This window comes from Ranitomeya variabilis, chromosome 8, assembly GCF_051348905.1.
Source record: "Ranitomeya variabilis isolate aRanVar5 chromosome 8, aRanVar5.hap1, whole genome shotgun sequence".
Taxonomy (NCBI): domain Eukaryota; kingdom Metazoa; phylum Chordata; class Amphibia; order Anura; family Dendrobatidae; genus Ranitomeya; species Ranitomeya variabilis.
In genome coordinates this window covers 41,726,218-41,743,089 of record NC_135239.1, presented here as the reverse complement: position 1 = coordinate 41,743,089, position 16,872 = coordinate 41,726,218, and the positions used below count along the sequence as shown (strand labels likewise).

The window sequence follows — 16,872 nt, the reverse complement described above, 5'->3', positions numbered from 1 at the left end:
GAAATAAGGTCTTATCCAAGTGGTGAAGGAGAGAAAATATCTGGTTGTGCTCAACTTGTAGGGTTGTGTGTGACACAACCAGTAAATACATATAAGACAACTGTTCCAGCTTCCAAGGAAAGTACCGATATATGAAAGGGTAATGGAAGTAACCTGTGCTGCTGGATCAATGACGAGCCGCGATGGAAAAGGAGATGTTGGTTTATTGTCAGCGCGTTTCAGTGTCACTCCGACTCCTTCTTCAGGACAACAACAATAAAAGCCATTGTGATTGTCCTGAAGGAGTCTGAAACGCGTTGGCAATAAACCAATATCTCCTTTTCCATCGCGGCTCGTCATTGATCCAGCAGCGCCGGTTACTTCCATTGTCCTTGGCATATTTTAAGACATATATTGGCACATTTTTAGATCATCCTCTGGGGACCATATTTTTTTCATTTATATTAATCTGTGCTAAATCTGTCAGCTGCTTCATGATGCTTGAACAGCGTGAATCAGAGTCTGCAGCGAGACATGTATCACTCTGAAATACTGCGGCCGTTCAGACAAAACATACTTTAACCTGGCGGCCCGGGATGATGCGACTAAGATGTCTAATCCAAGTGGTTGGCTTCTCCTGGTCCCAATCTCCTTGGCTGACGGGACTTTCCCAATTTTTGTGTGTCTAACGGAGCCAGTCTGTGATTTATGCTGTACATTGTTCAGGCAGAATGAATCTGGTACCATTCTGTGATTTATGCTGTACATTGTTCAGGCAGAATGAATCTGGTACCATTACATTAATGTTAGAAATGTGATGTGAGCTCATTCAGAAAATACTTTGTTCCCCAAAACAGCACCTCTCCTGATTACTGGTGGTATGTGGTATTGCATCCAAGCTATGCAAACTGCCAATAGATATCACCAATCTCATCTTTGTCACTGCTAGCTGATTAAGTTTGTAATAATAATAATAATTTAAAAAAATAAACTCATAACTGAGTTATGACGTTTCTGGAGATACCTGGATGCATTTTGTAATTTTCTTTGTCCTCCATTAGATTGCTGTTAGTGCTCTGGAAGCTGAGGTCAGTGCTGGCGGCAGCCTGGACGCTGTAACAGAAACGCTGAATGCCCTTGATCATGTTCTGAGGCTACTAGGTAAGAGGCCGCCATCATTCATCTTCTGGAGGAGCCGGCTCTCCTTGCATCATGTCCGGATTGCATTACTGCAGCTATTAGTACTTCTGTGCCAGCTGAGGCCTCGTAGTCTTCAGAGACCATTGTCACTACAAATCAGATTTCAAGGCAGAAATTAGGTAAATCCTGCCTGGAGTGATGGTTTCTCCTCAGTGGCCAGTTGCTCTGTTGCAGTGTCTGCTTCATTAATGATTTCCATAGAAGAACTATACTGAACTTTCCACCTCACTCCTTCATATACTTACATCTTATCCTATCGGCTCTCGTATTTGTTTATCAGCTGTAAATTACTATATATCAGTGTAAAGGATAAGGCATCAAATGTAAGGGAGCCAAACATGTCGTTCACATAGGCCTGGGGTCCCGCACCGCCACAATGCACATCCTTTAACTCATTCGCTCTCTTGGGCTCTGTCTCCCTCTTTTCTTCCTTCTCTCTGTTGTTCTGTGTTTTATTATCCATTTTTCTTTCTCTCTCTCCTGTTATTTCATTCTCGCTCTATCCTTCCTTTTTAAATGTTCTCTCCTCTTTTTCTTGTATACTGATTTCTTTCTCTCATCCCCTCTTTCATAATCTCCCTTATGTTCTTTTTTCGTTCTCTCTCATCCTTCCTCTGGTTGTTCTCCTCTGGTTCTTGTATTCTCTCTTGTTCTATGTCTCTCTCATTCTTTCTCTTTCTTGTTCTATGTCTCTCTTGTTTACTCTCTCCATCTCTGTCTCAAGTTCTCTCTCTCACATCCTTTCTCTCTTGTCCTCTCATTTTCTCCTTCTATCTCTATATCTCTCACTCTTTCGCCTTAACATTCTTTCATTCTCTCTCTCCTTCTGTCTTTCTCACTCCTTTACACTCCTTTGTTCTCTCTCGCTCCTCTCATTCTTTCATTCTCTCTCTCATTCTCTCCATGTTTCTGTTTCTTGCTCTTTCTTTTACACTCTTTCATCCTCTCTCATTCTCTCCATCTATTAATTTCTCTCCTTTACATTCTTTCTTCCTCTCTTGTCCTCTAACATTCTCTCCATCTCTCCTACTGTCTCTTTCTCGCCCTCTTATGTCCTTTCTCTTGTCCTCACTACTCTCTCATTCTCTCCTTTTGTCTGTTTCTCACTCTCCTTTACACTTTCATCCTCTCTCTTGTCCGTCCTCTCTCATTCTCTCCTTTTGTCTCTATTTCTCTCTTATCCTCTCTCCTTTACTCTTTCATTCATTCTTTCTCTCCTTTACTCTTTGTTTCTCTCTTTTACTCTTTCATTCCTTTTTTCTCTCCTTTACTCTCCATCATTCTTTCTCTCTTTTGTCTTTTACTCTTTCATTCCCTCCATTTCTCCTTTACTCTGGCTCATTCTTTCTCTCTCTTGCTCTCCTGTCTGCATTTGTCTCTAAACTGTCTGATTTTCTTTTTGCAGACCAACCCGTAGAAGGCAGTGAAGAAGCGATAAGAGCATTGGATCGCAGTATGCAGAGCGCTCGTACCAAGGTCACCGGGGAGCTCAGGCCCGCTTTGGAGGTGTTGGAATCAGCAGCTAAAACTCAAAAACAGGAAATTCTCATTTTAGAGAAAGAGATTCAACAGGCTCTCACCGACATCCAAAACCTTCGTGACATACGTAAAGCTCTACCACCAGGGTGCTACAGTACCTCTGCCATTGAGAGACCTTGAAAGCACCATGCACAGTGATGGTTCATCAAAGCGGCGCCAAAAGCCACATGGTCGCCCAACCTCACCCATACTGGGTGCAATATGCTGCAGTATTTAAGAACACGATCACTCATTGATATTTTTTCTATTTCAAGGAATATATTCAGTTTTGGACATGGCTGAGAAAGAGAGAGAGGACTCGCGTATATATATATATATAAAACTACCTGAAACATTGAACTTCGTCCATTGCACCATTGTAATTCTGCTTTGTACTGTCCCTATTTATTTATTAATAAAATGTGATCCTTATTCTACCATTTCCTCCCATCGTCGATATGACAACTCACAGGTTCTAGCAAAGCAAGATCTTTATTGGTAAAACAGCGACATTAATATGAACAGAACCGTACACTAGTCAAAGAACTGCAATCAACCCCTCCAAACATGAGACGAACCCCCACTTTTTATTTTTAGTTTTTTTTGCACAAGTTACATCAATTTAAAAAAAAAAAAAAAACTTTCTGGTCCTTCATTCTTGACTTTTTATGGCCACACGAAATTCAATTATTTCCCAAATTTGCCTTCAAGTAAATGAGGCCAATAAGGGACAGTAGTAAACCATGTTTGGGGCCAGTAACCACAAGGGCAAGTGATTTTATCGTTTTCACAGTCCCATCTGCACTTTTTACAGTCCTCAAAGACAGTATTCCATTTGCGTTTTTGTAAGAAATTCATCCATTACATGCCGTAATGAAAGCCAAGCCAACATATGATGAGGAGGGATGGGCACTGATGTATACAAGGCATGTCTATATGGTTCAGGCTCTATGAAATTATGCATGCTGGCTAAAATGAAGGACCTATGCCAAGAAAAGCCTATGCACTTAGATGGTCCTCATAGCGTCAGTCCATTGGTGGGATCATGTAGACAATGTCTGCTCTTAGTCTCTGCTGACTCCGCAGACCATCTTGGATTATTGACCATGACTGATACCACATTTTATATTTTCAATCTGATTTCAGCATTACGTCGAAAATAGTATTTGCTCACCGATAGCCCTTTCAGATGTAGTTTTAGATTGTGTTTTATGTTACTCTACAATCTCTAATACTAGTGATGAGCGCAAGCTCTCGTTACTCGAGTTTGCCATGAGTGCTTGGTATACACGGAGTTTCGTGGGTGTTCGAGTGACATGTTCGACTTGCCGCGCCCGCATGTTTTACGGCTCTTATAAAGTCAAAAAACGTGTGGATTGCCTGACAAACATGGGCAATCCTCGCATGTTTCATGGCTGTCTAACAGCCTCGAAACATGAGGGCATGGCGAGTCGAAAATGTCACTCGAGTACCCGCGATACTCCGTGCATACCCGAGCACCCTTGACAAACTCGAGTAACGAGCACTTGCGTTCATCACTATTTATATTCTTTTTGAAGTGATTATTAGACCAAAAATTATTTTGCTCCCTTTGAAAGTCTATGATAAATGGTATCAGCTCAATTGTGGCCCCCGATCCCAATAAAAGGTATTTTCGGAGCGGGACATAAAGGTTTAGGAGTGTGCGCCGCTGCACAAATACGTCATAAAAACTGCTACTCCATCATATAGGAGTGAGTCCTGATTTGCTAAAGCAGACATTGAAAGTAGAAAATTTGGAAAGTTGGGCTGCGCAGAGTCTGTGACACCATTTTGAGCCGCACTTCCACAATAGTTGTAACTGGAGTAAAGGATCCTGGGTAAAAAAAAACTTTTATCCAAGGATCTGCACGATGTCACTATTAATCTGTGTACTTTTTAGTGAGTCATATGCCATTTCCTCCCAGATAGGGGGTGTTAATAATGTTATGCTAACACCATGGAGCTATAAGCAGGGGAAGAACATGCTAGTTGCATGCAGAATGCTTATGGAGGGAATGCACCAAGGACCCCCTTCTCTTGGCATCCACAGTCCTCCGATGGTAGGTAGGAAGAGGACTGGAATATTTGATTTACTCCCAGTTACCACCACTAAAGAAAGTTGAGAAAATAATATGATTTGTACTTAAACTCCCACCCTCAAATCCTGATGAACAGGGGAATAAATAAATATATATATATATATATATATATATATATATATATATATATATTACCCTGTTACATTATATAGTCCACCCTTCCCCTATCATATACAGAATGGTTGGACAGCATGGTTACACCCCAGAATAACACTGCCCCCGAGCACTCCCCTCAGATGTACCGCGAGCGTTCCCCACTTTGGAGTCATAAGATATTAGAAGTGAATGAGTAAGGCATAGAGGTGAGGAGGACAGGAATGAGTGGGGTAAGAGAGGCATCATGATCTGTGAGGAGACTGTGGTGGGTAGTGAGTAATAACACATTGGATTGTGATGACCAAGGTGAGCACAAGGCTGCGCCTACAGCAGGAGCGGGCACGGTCACCCCGATGTATTGATATAAAGCTGACTTTTCAGTACATAGTCAATGACAGGTTGCACCAAGTAATCCACCACGTGTCCATCCCCATGCTGCAGGGCCAACCTGGAGGAGACAGACATGGGCATCAACAAGATTATTCTGCAACTTCAATCTCAGACGTATCCATGACATACATTTTTCTAATTTTTTTGTACTATTTATGTCTTGGAGTGAAACTAATGGAGGTGTAAAGGTGGTTATTGCATATTGGGCCTGTGGCAGCCCTATGACCTCTATGCCATATAGGAAGACGCCAGCATTATAAATGGGCCCAGTTACAGATTTTGCATTGGTTTGCGTGATTCTTTTAAAGCAAATCATTCTATAGCATTAAACGGGTTGTTCGGGCTTGTGAATCCTCAGAGCGTGCAGCGTGCACACTGTCGAGATTCTCCAGTGTCGGCCCTGGGAGCAGACGGGCACATGACATGCATACATGCAGTCACTTGCCAACTAGACATGCGTGGCTTGCTCAATACAAATGAATTGAGCGAGGCCAGACACGTTTAGTCGGAATGTGGCCGAATGTATGGAAATCGCACACTTGCAGTCACGTGACCCTTTGGCGCCAGCACCGGAGAATCCTGACAAGCGCGCACACAAGGCATGCTGTGAGCAATCACAAGTCTGCAGTCACATAGAGTGACTGCAGACTTGCGCCCCCAGCCTGGAAAACCCCTTTAAGGTAAAAAAACAATTGTACTTAATATGATTGCAAAGCAAGATCCAATTTTTAAATAGGAAGACAATACACATTTTAGGTAGTGTTAAAGGGGTTGTCTTGTAAAAACAGGCAACTTTGCAATTTGATTGCTATTAAAAATCCTCTCTGCTCTCAAGAATAGACGGATATTTAATTCTATAGTTGACTACTCCTTGTATAGTTTCCCCACCACCTCTGCAGGCTATCAGCGGTGGCCGGGCTCCTAGGCATGGAGTGCACTGCTTACAACTTCTTTGCTATAGACTAGCAGTGTTTCCCAAACTCCAGTCCTCAAAGACCCCCAAATGTCATATTTTCAGGTTCTCATTAGTATTGCAAAGACGAGATAACTTGTGGCCATGTCTGATGCCTTGATAATCATCACTATTACATATCTGCAAATATGAAAACCTTCAGGGGTTATATAGGAGTTCTACCCTTAGTATCAACCATTAATGTATGATCAGTAGAGGTAGAACTTCTTGGACCACCACTGATCAAACCGAGGGGTCAGAGCACTTGTTCTTTTTCCAAGATGACCACTTTAAGGGTTCGCTCACACCGGTGTATACATGATCGGTCCCTTTCTCATCCAGGAGGGTGGGATGATTTTGTTCTCACTTGTCATCCGTGTGTTGTCCGTGTACAATCCGTTATTTTACCCAGCAGTAATGAATCATTTACAGTTTACTATCTTACAGAATTGGAATGTATCTGTAAAACTTGGGTTCCATATGGCATGCGATTTTTTTTTTCTCGCACTGTCTGATTTTGGAGTGAAATCGTAGCATGCTGAGAAAAAGCCAGCAGATCTGCACGGCCTCACTGAATAACATTGGTCTGAGAGCATTGGTCCGATTTTTTATGGGATTGCACTGGTCTGTTTCATATTCAAGTGTGAGCGACCCCCAAAAGTAACTAAGCTGGACAGATGTTAAAGTAAAGTGTCCTGCAAGTCATCCTGATATACAGACTGAGAATCAGCACGTATAGAAACAAATCGAATATCTATTTCGGGCCGGTAGGATACTAGACGCGCAGTATTACCTGCTCTTGGTGGAGCTCACATGGGACATCGGATGGTTGGTGTCATCTTTCACCACAAGGATGTTGTTCTGTAGAGGACAGTTAGCAGGTTAAGTTCTGCGATATTATTCCAATGTACCGTAATTCTCGAAAAGAAAATATGTTCCCCAAGCAAAACCATTCAAGGGTTTATGTTCACCACAATTGGGGGCCATAGACCGGTATCAGCTCAGGGAACTGACATTTCTCTCCCTTCTGGATGGCATTGCAATGTTAGCAAACAAGTGTTGCAATGCAGTTACATTCAAAACTTTGACCCATCTGGTTTCTACATCCTCTGTGTATCACAATACATAGCAGACCAGGATAACCAGTGAATCCGCCAGTTAGCTCATTCTAAAGGCATGGCCGGTAACACTTCTCTTTTCTCTCCTGAACCATCCTCTAAGCTCATTTATGACCAGACCAAAGTTCAGCTTTCAACTGCTTAGAAGGTGGTTCAGAAGAAGAGAGATATGTGCTATAGGAAAAAAGATTCTCCAGCTATGAAGCGAGGTAAATATTAAAACCTCCCACTTATTAGCAAGTTAAAAGGTTTACGGCAGCCTCATTTCACACTAAACCTACGTGTTTTGGCTAAAGAGCGTTGCTCTTTTTTTCTTCAACCATAATGTTCAGATTACAATTTTCGATAAAACTCTCATGGTTGTCCCACTGTTTCCTATATTTTAGCAAAATGGGCACAATTAATCAAGGAGTTTTTGTTGATAGTTTTCTGGTGTAGAACTACTTGAAATTTTTTGCTCAAATGAAAATTGCAGTAAAATTTTACAACTTTTAACATTTTTACACCCAACTAATTCATCCTAATTTACGCCAGAAATGAACTCAAGCTCGTAAAGAACTTGGCACACCGTACTGGAGAGTTTCTTTAATTAAGACTAGCACGCAAAGCGCCATTCTTAAGGAGTAACGGTCGTTTTGCTTATTTTTTGGACATAAATCGATAGTACAGACAAAAAGTAGAATCTTTGTAATATATCTTTATCAGAGAAATCTGCTACTTTCACCTCCTGGATTGATCTTTCATTCTTAAAATTCTCAATTCAGAGGTACAATCTGTCTTCAGTGATTATTATTGATTTCCCCATTAATGAGATAGGAGATGACAGTTGGTGCTTATAACATTCCATGGAATGTCCGTTTCTGCCTTTAGCTCCTCCCCTCTCTATAGAATTTTATAGTCACCAATTGTCATCTCTTATGGGAACATTTGTCTTCACCGAATATAAATTTTATCCCGGAATTGAGAGTGATTGATTAATCCAGGAGGAGAAATAGGCAGATTTCTCTGATAAGATATATTACAAAGTTTCTTATTTCCACAAGTATTATTGAGTTATGAAATGCAAAATTAAAACGGCAATTACTCTTCGACTGCATGAATCAAACCTAAAGTCTCAATTTTTAGAAATGGTAAAATTTTTTTCTTCCTCTGAGAAACACTTGTGTTGTTGATAAATGAAAGTCTACAGATAAGAGCAGGACGCACCTTGTATTTACGGAGAACCGATGAGTGATTCATGATTTGCTCAGTGTCTGTACCGTCACGTGGCACAACCACCATCCCGAAATCCCCGACAATCACCTCCATCTGCAGAGGAAATACAGACACACAATACAGTGAGGAACAAAGAAATCCAGACATCAAGTCACTATCCAGTCACCCGTATAACACAACACGTCATCCATACGAGGATGGAGGAGGATCTGGACGACATAAGGAACAATACTCACATCCGACTCATTCCAGAGGCCGGGGATACAAAATGACTCAAGCAGGTCACTACCACACAGGAGCAAGATCCGCAGCTCTGGGTAGGAAGGATAGCAAGTGTATGAGTCAGGAGACTAAAGCCAACAGTACCATAGAGAGAGGGCACCACCAGCGCCCACAACATGTCCCCTATCACCACCTACCTATTTCTTCATATCTCATCACTGTGCCCAAGTTTGCATTCTCGTCTGTCAAATAAAACACAACCAGGTCAGCATAGTCACAAATGGCCAGATGCACACTTTCTACTCTGTAAAACCATTTTTTTCTCATCTAACTAGCTTTCTTAATATAGCTTTAATCAAATCCCTTGCACAGAATGATAAATTGCTGGATGCCCGTAGTCACCACTAGAGGGCGCTAACTGCATTCTGCTATACACTGAAGTCAAGCATGAGACCGTATGCGGTAAGCTCTTGTGCTCCCTCTTGTGGTGGTTGCAGGTAACCAGTTATTTAATCATTTTTAAACCAATCTATATAAAAAAAGGAAATGTGGAATTCTGCATCAAATTAGTGGCATCCTTACCTCCATAAGGAATTAAATAGCACAGAACATTTCACCACCCTCTCACCCAACAAAAATGACAATGATAAAAAGTTGGGATTCTAACACAACATATAGAGACGTCAGGATTGAACAGTGGATCCTCAGCAAAAAGCCATTAGTGTAGATTACTTTTGCACTTGGCTGATTGATTAAATTAGGGTATTAAAGGGTTATTCTGGCAAAAAATTCCCTATCCAAGAGGCGGGGGTAACTTCTTCATCATTGGGGTCCTACCACTGGGACCCCCAGTGATCCTGAGATCGGGACTTTAGAATAAATATAAAAGGAGCGCAAGCCACACGTGCACCTCTACCCCACTCTGGATGTGGCTGTAGAACCCTGTTATTGGGGTCCTAAAGCTCTGATTACAGGATCGCTGGGGTCCCAGTGGTCAGATCCCTAATTATAGTTACGGGTCAATTCACTTATTATTTTAAATAACGGGACAATCCAATATATCGTATTAAAGAGGTATCAATGCTAAATGTATCGCAATAAGCTGTTCATCTAAGGCATCAGCTTAAAAGAAAAGTGGTCTTACTACACGGCACCCATTGAATTCAATGGTCTGCAGCGTCATACGTGTTCAAAGCCCTCTAAGGTGGGAGACACTGTTATACCATTGTGCACACTGTAGACAATACAACGACACAATCTTGTAAAATCACAAAAAAAAAAACCAGAACACTTTTTAAAAGTTTGAATCCCCAACAAATAATAGTGACCTCTGCAGGACACCGGAGATATAGCGCTCTAGATGTTACATGCACAGTCTAAACCAGTGTTCCCCAACTCTGGTCCTCAAGAGCCACCAACAGGTCATGTTTTGAGGATTTCCTTAGTATAGCACAGGTCACTGAATGCTTGTCTGTCCAGGTGATGTAATTATCACCTGTGCAATACTAAGGAAATCCTGAAAACATGACCTGTTGGTGGCTCTTGAGGAGCGGAGTTGGGGAACACTGGTCTAAACACTACAGGGCCGACTCACTTTTTTTTCTAGAGCAAAAATGGTTTTATTAGTTTTGTTTGTTTTTTTTTTTTCGTTATGGGTGCTGATTTCATTTTCCAGATTTTTTTATTCTAATTTATTATTTGGGACATTTTGAAAAATCCCAAATTATTTGCATAATTCTACTCCAGTGGAGTACAATATCTGTTGCTTTGGGGTTCTTTTTGCGCAGTTGAAGACTAACGTACACCATTTCAAACGTTGCTGAAAGGATCATGTGACTTTTTACTGTAAAAAGGCCAAAGACAGGAAAAGAGGCCCCCAAAAACGCATTTTTTCGAAGTCGCGATTGCAATTCATCACACATTCTGCTCCCATTTAAAAGAATTTGGAGCTAAGTTCGCCAATGCAAAACAAAGATAAGACAACAAAAAAATAACTTCAAATAAAAGCAAAAATCTAATAATAATAATTTTATTATTATTATTTATTATAATAAAATAAAGTGTCTCCTAAAACTTACCCACAAAGGTAACACGCTGCAGATTGGGACGGACACAGCACATACGACTCAGTCCTTCTCCAACTTTTCCCAGAAACCTCACTAACAGAAACAAATACCAATTATCCAATTGTGTTACCACTGTGACAATGGACATACAGAACATTAGGAGTTTGCAGGTGATGATTTTACCAGGGTTTAGGATTTTTTTTTGCATTATTGAACAAAATCTGCTCTTTGATGGTTCCCAGTTATCAAAAGGTTATCAATATATAAATTTCCACTAAGATAAGGATAGCAACAATACGTGCACGGGACTATGAGGTTGCGCCTCCCTTAAAGGGGTATTCTCCAGACAGGTCAATGAGGTCCTTTGGATGTCATTTACATCCGTCATGTATAGGAATTCCATTTCTAGAACAGGACAGAGAAGCCAAATAATGCAGATGTGAACAGAGTTGAGGGGGTTTTCTCAAGTTTGCAAGTTATCCCCGATTTATGGGATAGGGGATAACTTCTCGATCACTGGGGGTCCGACCGCTGGGACTCTGAAGAGTGAATGGAGTGGTGGTCGATCGAGTGCACTGCCACTCCATTCATTCCTATAGTAGTGCCGAAGACCAGCCGAGTGCAACGCTCGACCATCTCCCTAAGTTCCATTAAAGAGGTATTCCCATCTGCAAGATCCTATCCCAATATGTAGTAGTTGCAATAATAGTAATATTAGCAAACACCTCCAATTAAAAATGTAGTAGTCAGTTTTTCTGATTCTTTATGTCTCTTTCCACGTGTGCAGGCATTGCAGGACCTTATTTCCTAGTAGTCGTAACCATGGATACCTAACTGTCATGATATCATTGGTCGTAACCATGGATACCTAAGGTCCTGCAATGCCTGCTCATGAGGAAAGAGACATAGCGAATCAGAAAAACTACACTACATCTGTAATTGGAGATATTTGCTAATATTATTATTACCCCTACTACATATTGGGATAGGATCTTGGAGATGGGACTACCCCTTTAGGAATAAATGTTCCTGAACTAATCAATTGATTTTGCATTGAAATATTAGTTATATCACTCTGGATAATATCAATATGCTGTCCCCTGCATCTGGTGCTAAAGCCGGAATTCATTTGTTCTTCCCAGCAGCGTTCGCTGGAGAGAAGGAATGAAAAATCATTGTTTTTTTATTTTTTTGTGTTTAAAATAAAGATCCTTGTCACCACCCCCCTCCCACCCCCTGTTCGCCCGCCCGCTGGAAATAAAATACTCACCCGGCTCCCTCGATGCTTCCTCTCAGCATAGGGGTGGAGCCGCATATTCATCACTGTAATGAGCGGTACCACGTGACCGCTCATACAGGAAGAAGCTGCGGCGCTGAGAGGAAGCATCGAGGGAGCCGGGTGAGTATTTTATTTCCAGCGGGCGGGCGCATAGGGGGTGGTGACAAGGATCTTTATTTTAAACACAAAAAAAATAAAAAAAATAATGATTTTTCATTCCTTCTCTCCAGCAAACGCTGCTGGGAAGAAGGAATGAATTCCGGCTTCAGCACCAGATGCAGGGACAGCGCTTATCTCTAGCGCTGTCTCCTGCATGGTCCGTGTGATACCCAGTCGGCACACGGCTGCCGCACGTGTGCCACGTGAGCTCACGAACACACGGACACGGATAACTCCGGTACCGATTTTTCCGGTACCTGAATTATCTGGACGTGTGAAACTGGCCTTAGGAGAATACAGATAAGTCTTGATGAGCACCAATGGGGAAGTTTCCACTGTGACTGTATTTTGCTTGCCCCGATCACGCACACACTTGCCTGCGGTGGGCTTGTTGGTGAGGTTGTTATTTTGATAGACGGGCTGTGTAGGTTGGTTCAGGGTCTGATTGATCACCGGTGTGACCGATGGTGTGTTCACATTAGACAGGATGCAGCCAGTTACCCTCTGGAAAGGAACAACAGGTCTGTTAGCGTCAGCAATGGCGGCAGTGTAAGGAGTTTTATGGGAATTAATAGTAACATAACGTCTCTTATTCGCAGACACCCCATCATTAGAGGTTTCTTATCAGTGTAAAGTGAAGCTAATAACCATTATCCTTATGCACGGTGGCGTCTGGAGTCCACAGCACGATGTCCTGCTCTTATACTCATCCATTCTGTCCCCCATAATGTATGGTAGATCTCACCTTCATTAGGTCTCGGTGATGCTCCAGAACGCTGCACGTTGTCTGCCATGTATCCTGGTAGCACTCCCACGGGTCCACCCTGCAGAGAGGAGAGGTCATAGTGAGAACTGCCCCATCTGGGAACATAGCCCTGATAATAGCCTTGTACATGTGGAAGGGTTAATTCCAAGAAATCAAGTTGTCCCCTATCCTTATGATGGAGGATAATATGTTGATCGCTGGGGGACCCCCAACGATCCTGAGATCGAGGCTCTAGAACCCCTGAGAATGAGGCTCTGCAGCTCCATCCTGAATGCACAGGAGGTGCACACGCTTAGCCTCCGCACCATTCATTGTCTATGGGACGGCAGAGTTCAGCGCTCGGCTATTTCCATCAGTCTCACAGACAATGAGTGGAGCAGAGACCGAGTGTGCGCACATCCTCTCCATTCAGGATAGAGCTGCAGAGCCTCATTCTCTGGGGTTCTAGAGCTCTGATCTCAGGATCGTTGTGGGTCCCCCAGTGATCTACATGTTATCCACCATCCTAAGGATAAGGAACAACTTGATTTTTTTGGAAAGAACCCTTCGACATCACTGGTAGTCCCATCAGTCGGACCTCCAGCGATCAGCACGTTATGATGGATAGGGGATATTAAGATTTTTTGGAATAACCCATTTGGTTTCTATATGACTCCTTTGGAAGTCCCTGTTGTACAATCCCAATCTAGCCTACATTTTTCTACCATGGTGGATTTTTCCTTTGACAGGTTACAGCATTGCTACCACTAGTATGGCGCCATCGCATTGATTATGGAGTGAGTTACAGGAAAACTTGGATGTGTATCCACAGGCACAGATTCACTGGACACAGATAGAAAACCAAGTGTCCTTCTGGGCCAGGACACATTAATAAACTTTTTTTTGCAGTATAGAATAGCTCTGCGAAAAGAGTGGCCAAGAGTCAATCAATATAAAAAAGTACCTCTCAGCACACTCTTTTTAGCATGAGATCCTAGGGGATCGTGCACACGACCTTATAACTCGGACGAGCACTATCCCTTGTCCTGACGGCTAGCACTCGTCACTATGTTATTCAGTGAGGCACAAATTGCCTCCTATCATCAGATTGCACTTGGCCATTCAAGTCTATGGATCCGTGGAAAACATCAGACCGCACTTGGATGACATCCGAATGCAGCCCGATTTTTAAGAACAGACTGAATGGATAACAAGGGAGAGATACTTTATTTTCTCCACCAGAACATAGTAAATTCATGGCTCACAGGACGCTTCATGAATAAGATCGAAAATGTTTGTGCAAATCAACCCGTAAGAAACTGACTTATGACATTGACTGACTGAAAGTTAGTTTTCAAGGGAACCTGTCACTTGCCATAATGGTGTCTGTTTTTACCCAATCTAAATGTCGCTGTTCTCCTGAATTCGGCGCTCTTTTTCTTTCGCTTCTGCGCCTCTCCGTTCCTGAGATATGGCCCCCTCTTCCTTGTATATAAATGTAATCTTTTTAGCCAACTGGGCGTAGAAGATGACAATGAGAAGACTTGAGGGCCACGCCCAATTGGTTAAAAAAGACTAGCTTTATATACAGGGAAGAGGAGGCCATATCTCAGGAACGGAGAGGCGTAGAAGCAAAAGAAAAACATCGCCAGATTCAGGAGAACTAAAGCATTTACACCAGATAATATATATATTTATATATATATATATATATATATATATATATATATATATATATATATATATATATACATACATACATATATATACAATATATATATATATATATATATATATATATATATAGCAACAGACACGTCATGTTTAAATAGAGTCGCCAAAGGTGGACCATCTGATTTCCCGGGGGGCGGTCTGTGCCTGCACAGCTTTAGTTACACAATCATCTTCATGAGTTACTGATAATATGTCAAATCTCACCGAATCCAGTCCGAATTCTGCACGGCCAGCTGGCACATGTTCAGGCGATGCCGACTTGAGACCAGACCCTAAGGAAGACACATAGGAGGACATCTCATGGACATGGGAAATTCTGATATAATCTGCCTTATTCTATTGCAAGAAAAGACAAAGGAATCAGCGCAGGAAACATTTTCCCAGAGACACAGGACTTGTGATTTAATATTGGATTTACATTTATTTTTTATTTTTGTCAATTAGATTTCCCATGAGTAAAATTAAATTTTCTTCAAAGGATTACTTGATGAAAGAGGAGACTAATTTTAGCAGCTTGCTCCTGAAATGATGGCACTATCCCACTGGAGGTCATGGAAAGTAATTGGATTTACCTTGGCAGAATTACAAGGGTCCCTGTGAACAGTCCGGATCAGTGAGAACGGTAATGTCACCTGGACCCTACACATCAGCCTCATTCAGACGGCCAGGCTGCACGTACGTGTTCTGTTCGTGTTTTTCATGGATACAACATGTACCATTATAGTCTATGGGGCTGATAAAATGTCCAGTGTTTTGTATTATGGATGAAACGGGTCAATACCAGTCTATAGGTCTGTGAAAAACACGAACAGCAGATGAATGGCATCACGTACAGTCCGTGTGTGCTGTCCGTATTTATCATTGCAAAGGATCGGAGATCTTTGTAATTTATTTAACCATATGTGAAAAACACTGATGACACACTGACCAAACACTGATGACACACTGACCCAAAACACTGCTGACACACTGGCCAAACACTGATGACACACTGACCAAACACTGGTGACACACTGACCAACATTGATGACACACTGACCAAACACTCATGACACACTGACCAAACACTGATGACACACTGAACAAACACTGATGACAAACTGACCAAACACTGGTGACACACTGACCAAACACTGATGACACACTGATCAATCACTGATGACAGTGACAAAACACTGGTGACACACTGACCAAACACTGATGACACACAGATCCAAAAAACTGATGACACACTGACCAACCACTGATGACACACAGATCCAAAAAACTGATGACACACTGACCAAACACTGATGACACACTGACCAAACACTGATGACACACTGACCATTTTTTTGTGTACATGAAAAATAGTGAATGAGGCCTTAGGCTGCATTCACACATTCTCTGCAGAGTGTTTTTTTTTCCCGGAATCATAGTAAATGGCAGGTGGGGCCGCATATTCATCCCTGTAATGAGCGGCACCACGTGACCGCTCACACAGGACAAGCTGCGACGCTGAGAGGAAGCATCGAGGGAGCTGGGTGAGTATTTTATTTCCAGCGGGCGGTGGGGTGGGAGGGGGGAGGTTACCGGGAACTTTATTTTAACCACAAAAAAAAACAATTACTTTTCATTCCTTCTCTCCAGCGAACGCTACTGGGAAGAAGGAATGAATTCCGGCTTCAGCACCCAAAACAGGAGACAGTGCTTACTGTAGCGCTGTCTCCTGCACGGCACATGGACGGCACACGGACAGCATCCGTGTGCGGTACGTGTTTACAAGGACCCATTGACTTTAATGGGTCCGTGTGATCCGTGCGCTCCCACGAACACTGACATGTCTCCGTGTTTTTCACACGGACACACGGTCCGTGAAAACACGCTGACATGTGCAGAGACACATTGATTTTAATGTGTCTACGTGAGTCAGTGTCTCCGGTACGTGAGAAAACTGTCACCACACGTACCGGAGGCACTGACGTGTGAAACAGGCCTAAAGCGTAGACTGTTGGATGAGCCCTCCAATACTGGCAAGTTTGCCCAATATTAGTCTCATGTGTATGAAAGCCTGAAAGATATGCTTACATGTTCAGGATT

The 16,872-nt window shown here is 42.3% G+C and overlaps 2 protein-coding genes across 2 annotated transcripts in view; one reads left to right on the top strand and one right to left on the bottom strand.

Annotated features, from left to right (window-relative positions):
* The window catches only part of LAMC2 (laminin subunit gamma 2), a 35,134-nt gene extending 30,567 nt beyond the window's left edge, over nt 1–4,567 (top strand). The window contains exons 22-23 of the mRNA XM_077278406.1: nt 1,041–1,140; nt 2,585–4,567. Of these exons, the coding sequence (XP_077134521.1) occupies nt 1,041–1,140; nt 2,585–2,838 (354 nt within the window). The 3' untranslated portion in view covers nt 2,839–4,567. The remainder of the gene's footprint in view (nt 1–1,040; nt 1,141–2,584) is intronic.
* NMNAT2 (nicotinamide nucleotide adenylyltransferase 2) overlaps nt 3,171–16,872 on the bottom strand; it is a 52,525-nt gene continuing 38,823 nt past the window's right edge. Inside the window, exons 3-11 of the mRNA XM_077278407.1 lie at nt 14,998–15,065; nt 13,060–13,138; nt 12,688–12,818; nt 10,889–10,965; nt 9,008–9,052; nt 8,825–8,901; nt 8,580–8,681; nt 7,049–7,116; nt 3,171–5,361 (exon numbers count right to left, since the gene is read on the bottom strand). Coding sequence (XP_077134522.1) covers nt 5,259–5,361; nt 7,049–7,116; nt 8,580–8,681; nt 8,825–8,901; nt 9,008–9,052; nt 10,889–10,965; nt 12,688–12,818; nt 13,060–13,138; nt 14,998–15,065 — 750 coding nt within the window. The 3' untranslated portion in view covers nt 3,171–5,258. The remainder of the gene's footprint in view (nt 5,362–7,048; nt 7,117–8,579; nt 8,682–8,824; nt 8,902–9,007; nt 9,053–10,888; nt 10,966–12,687; nt 12,819–13,059; nt 13,139–14,997; nt 15,066–16,872) is intronic.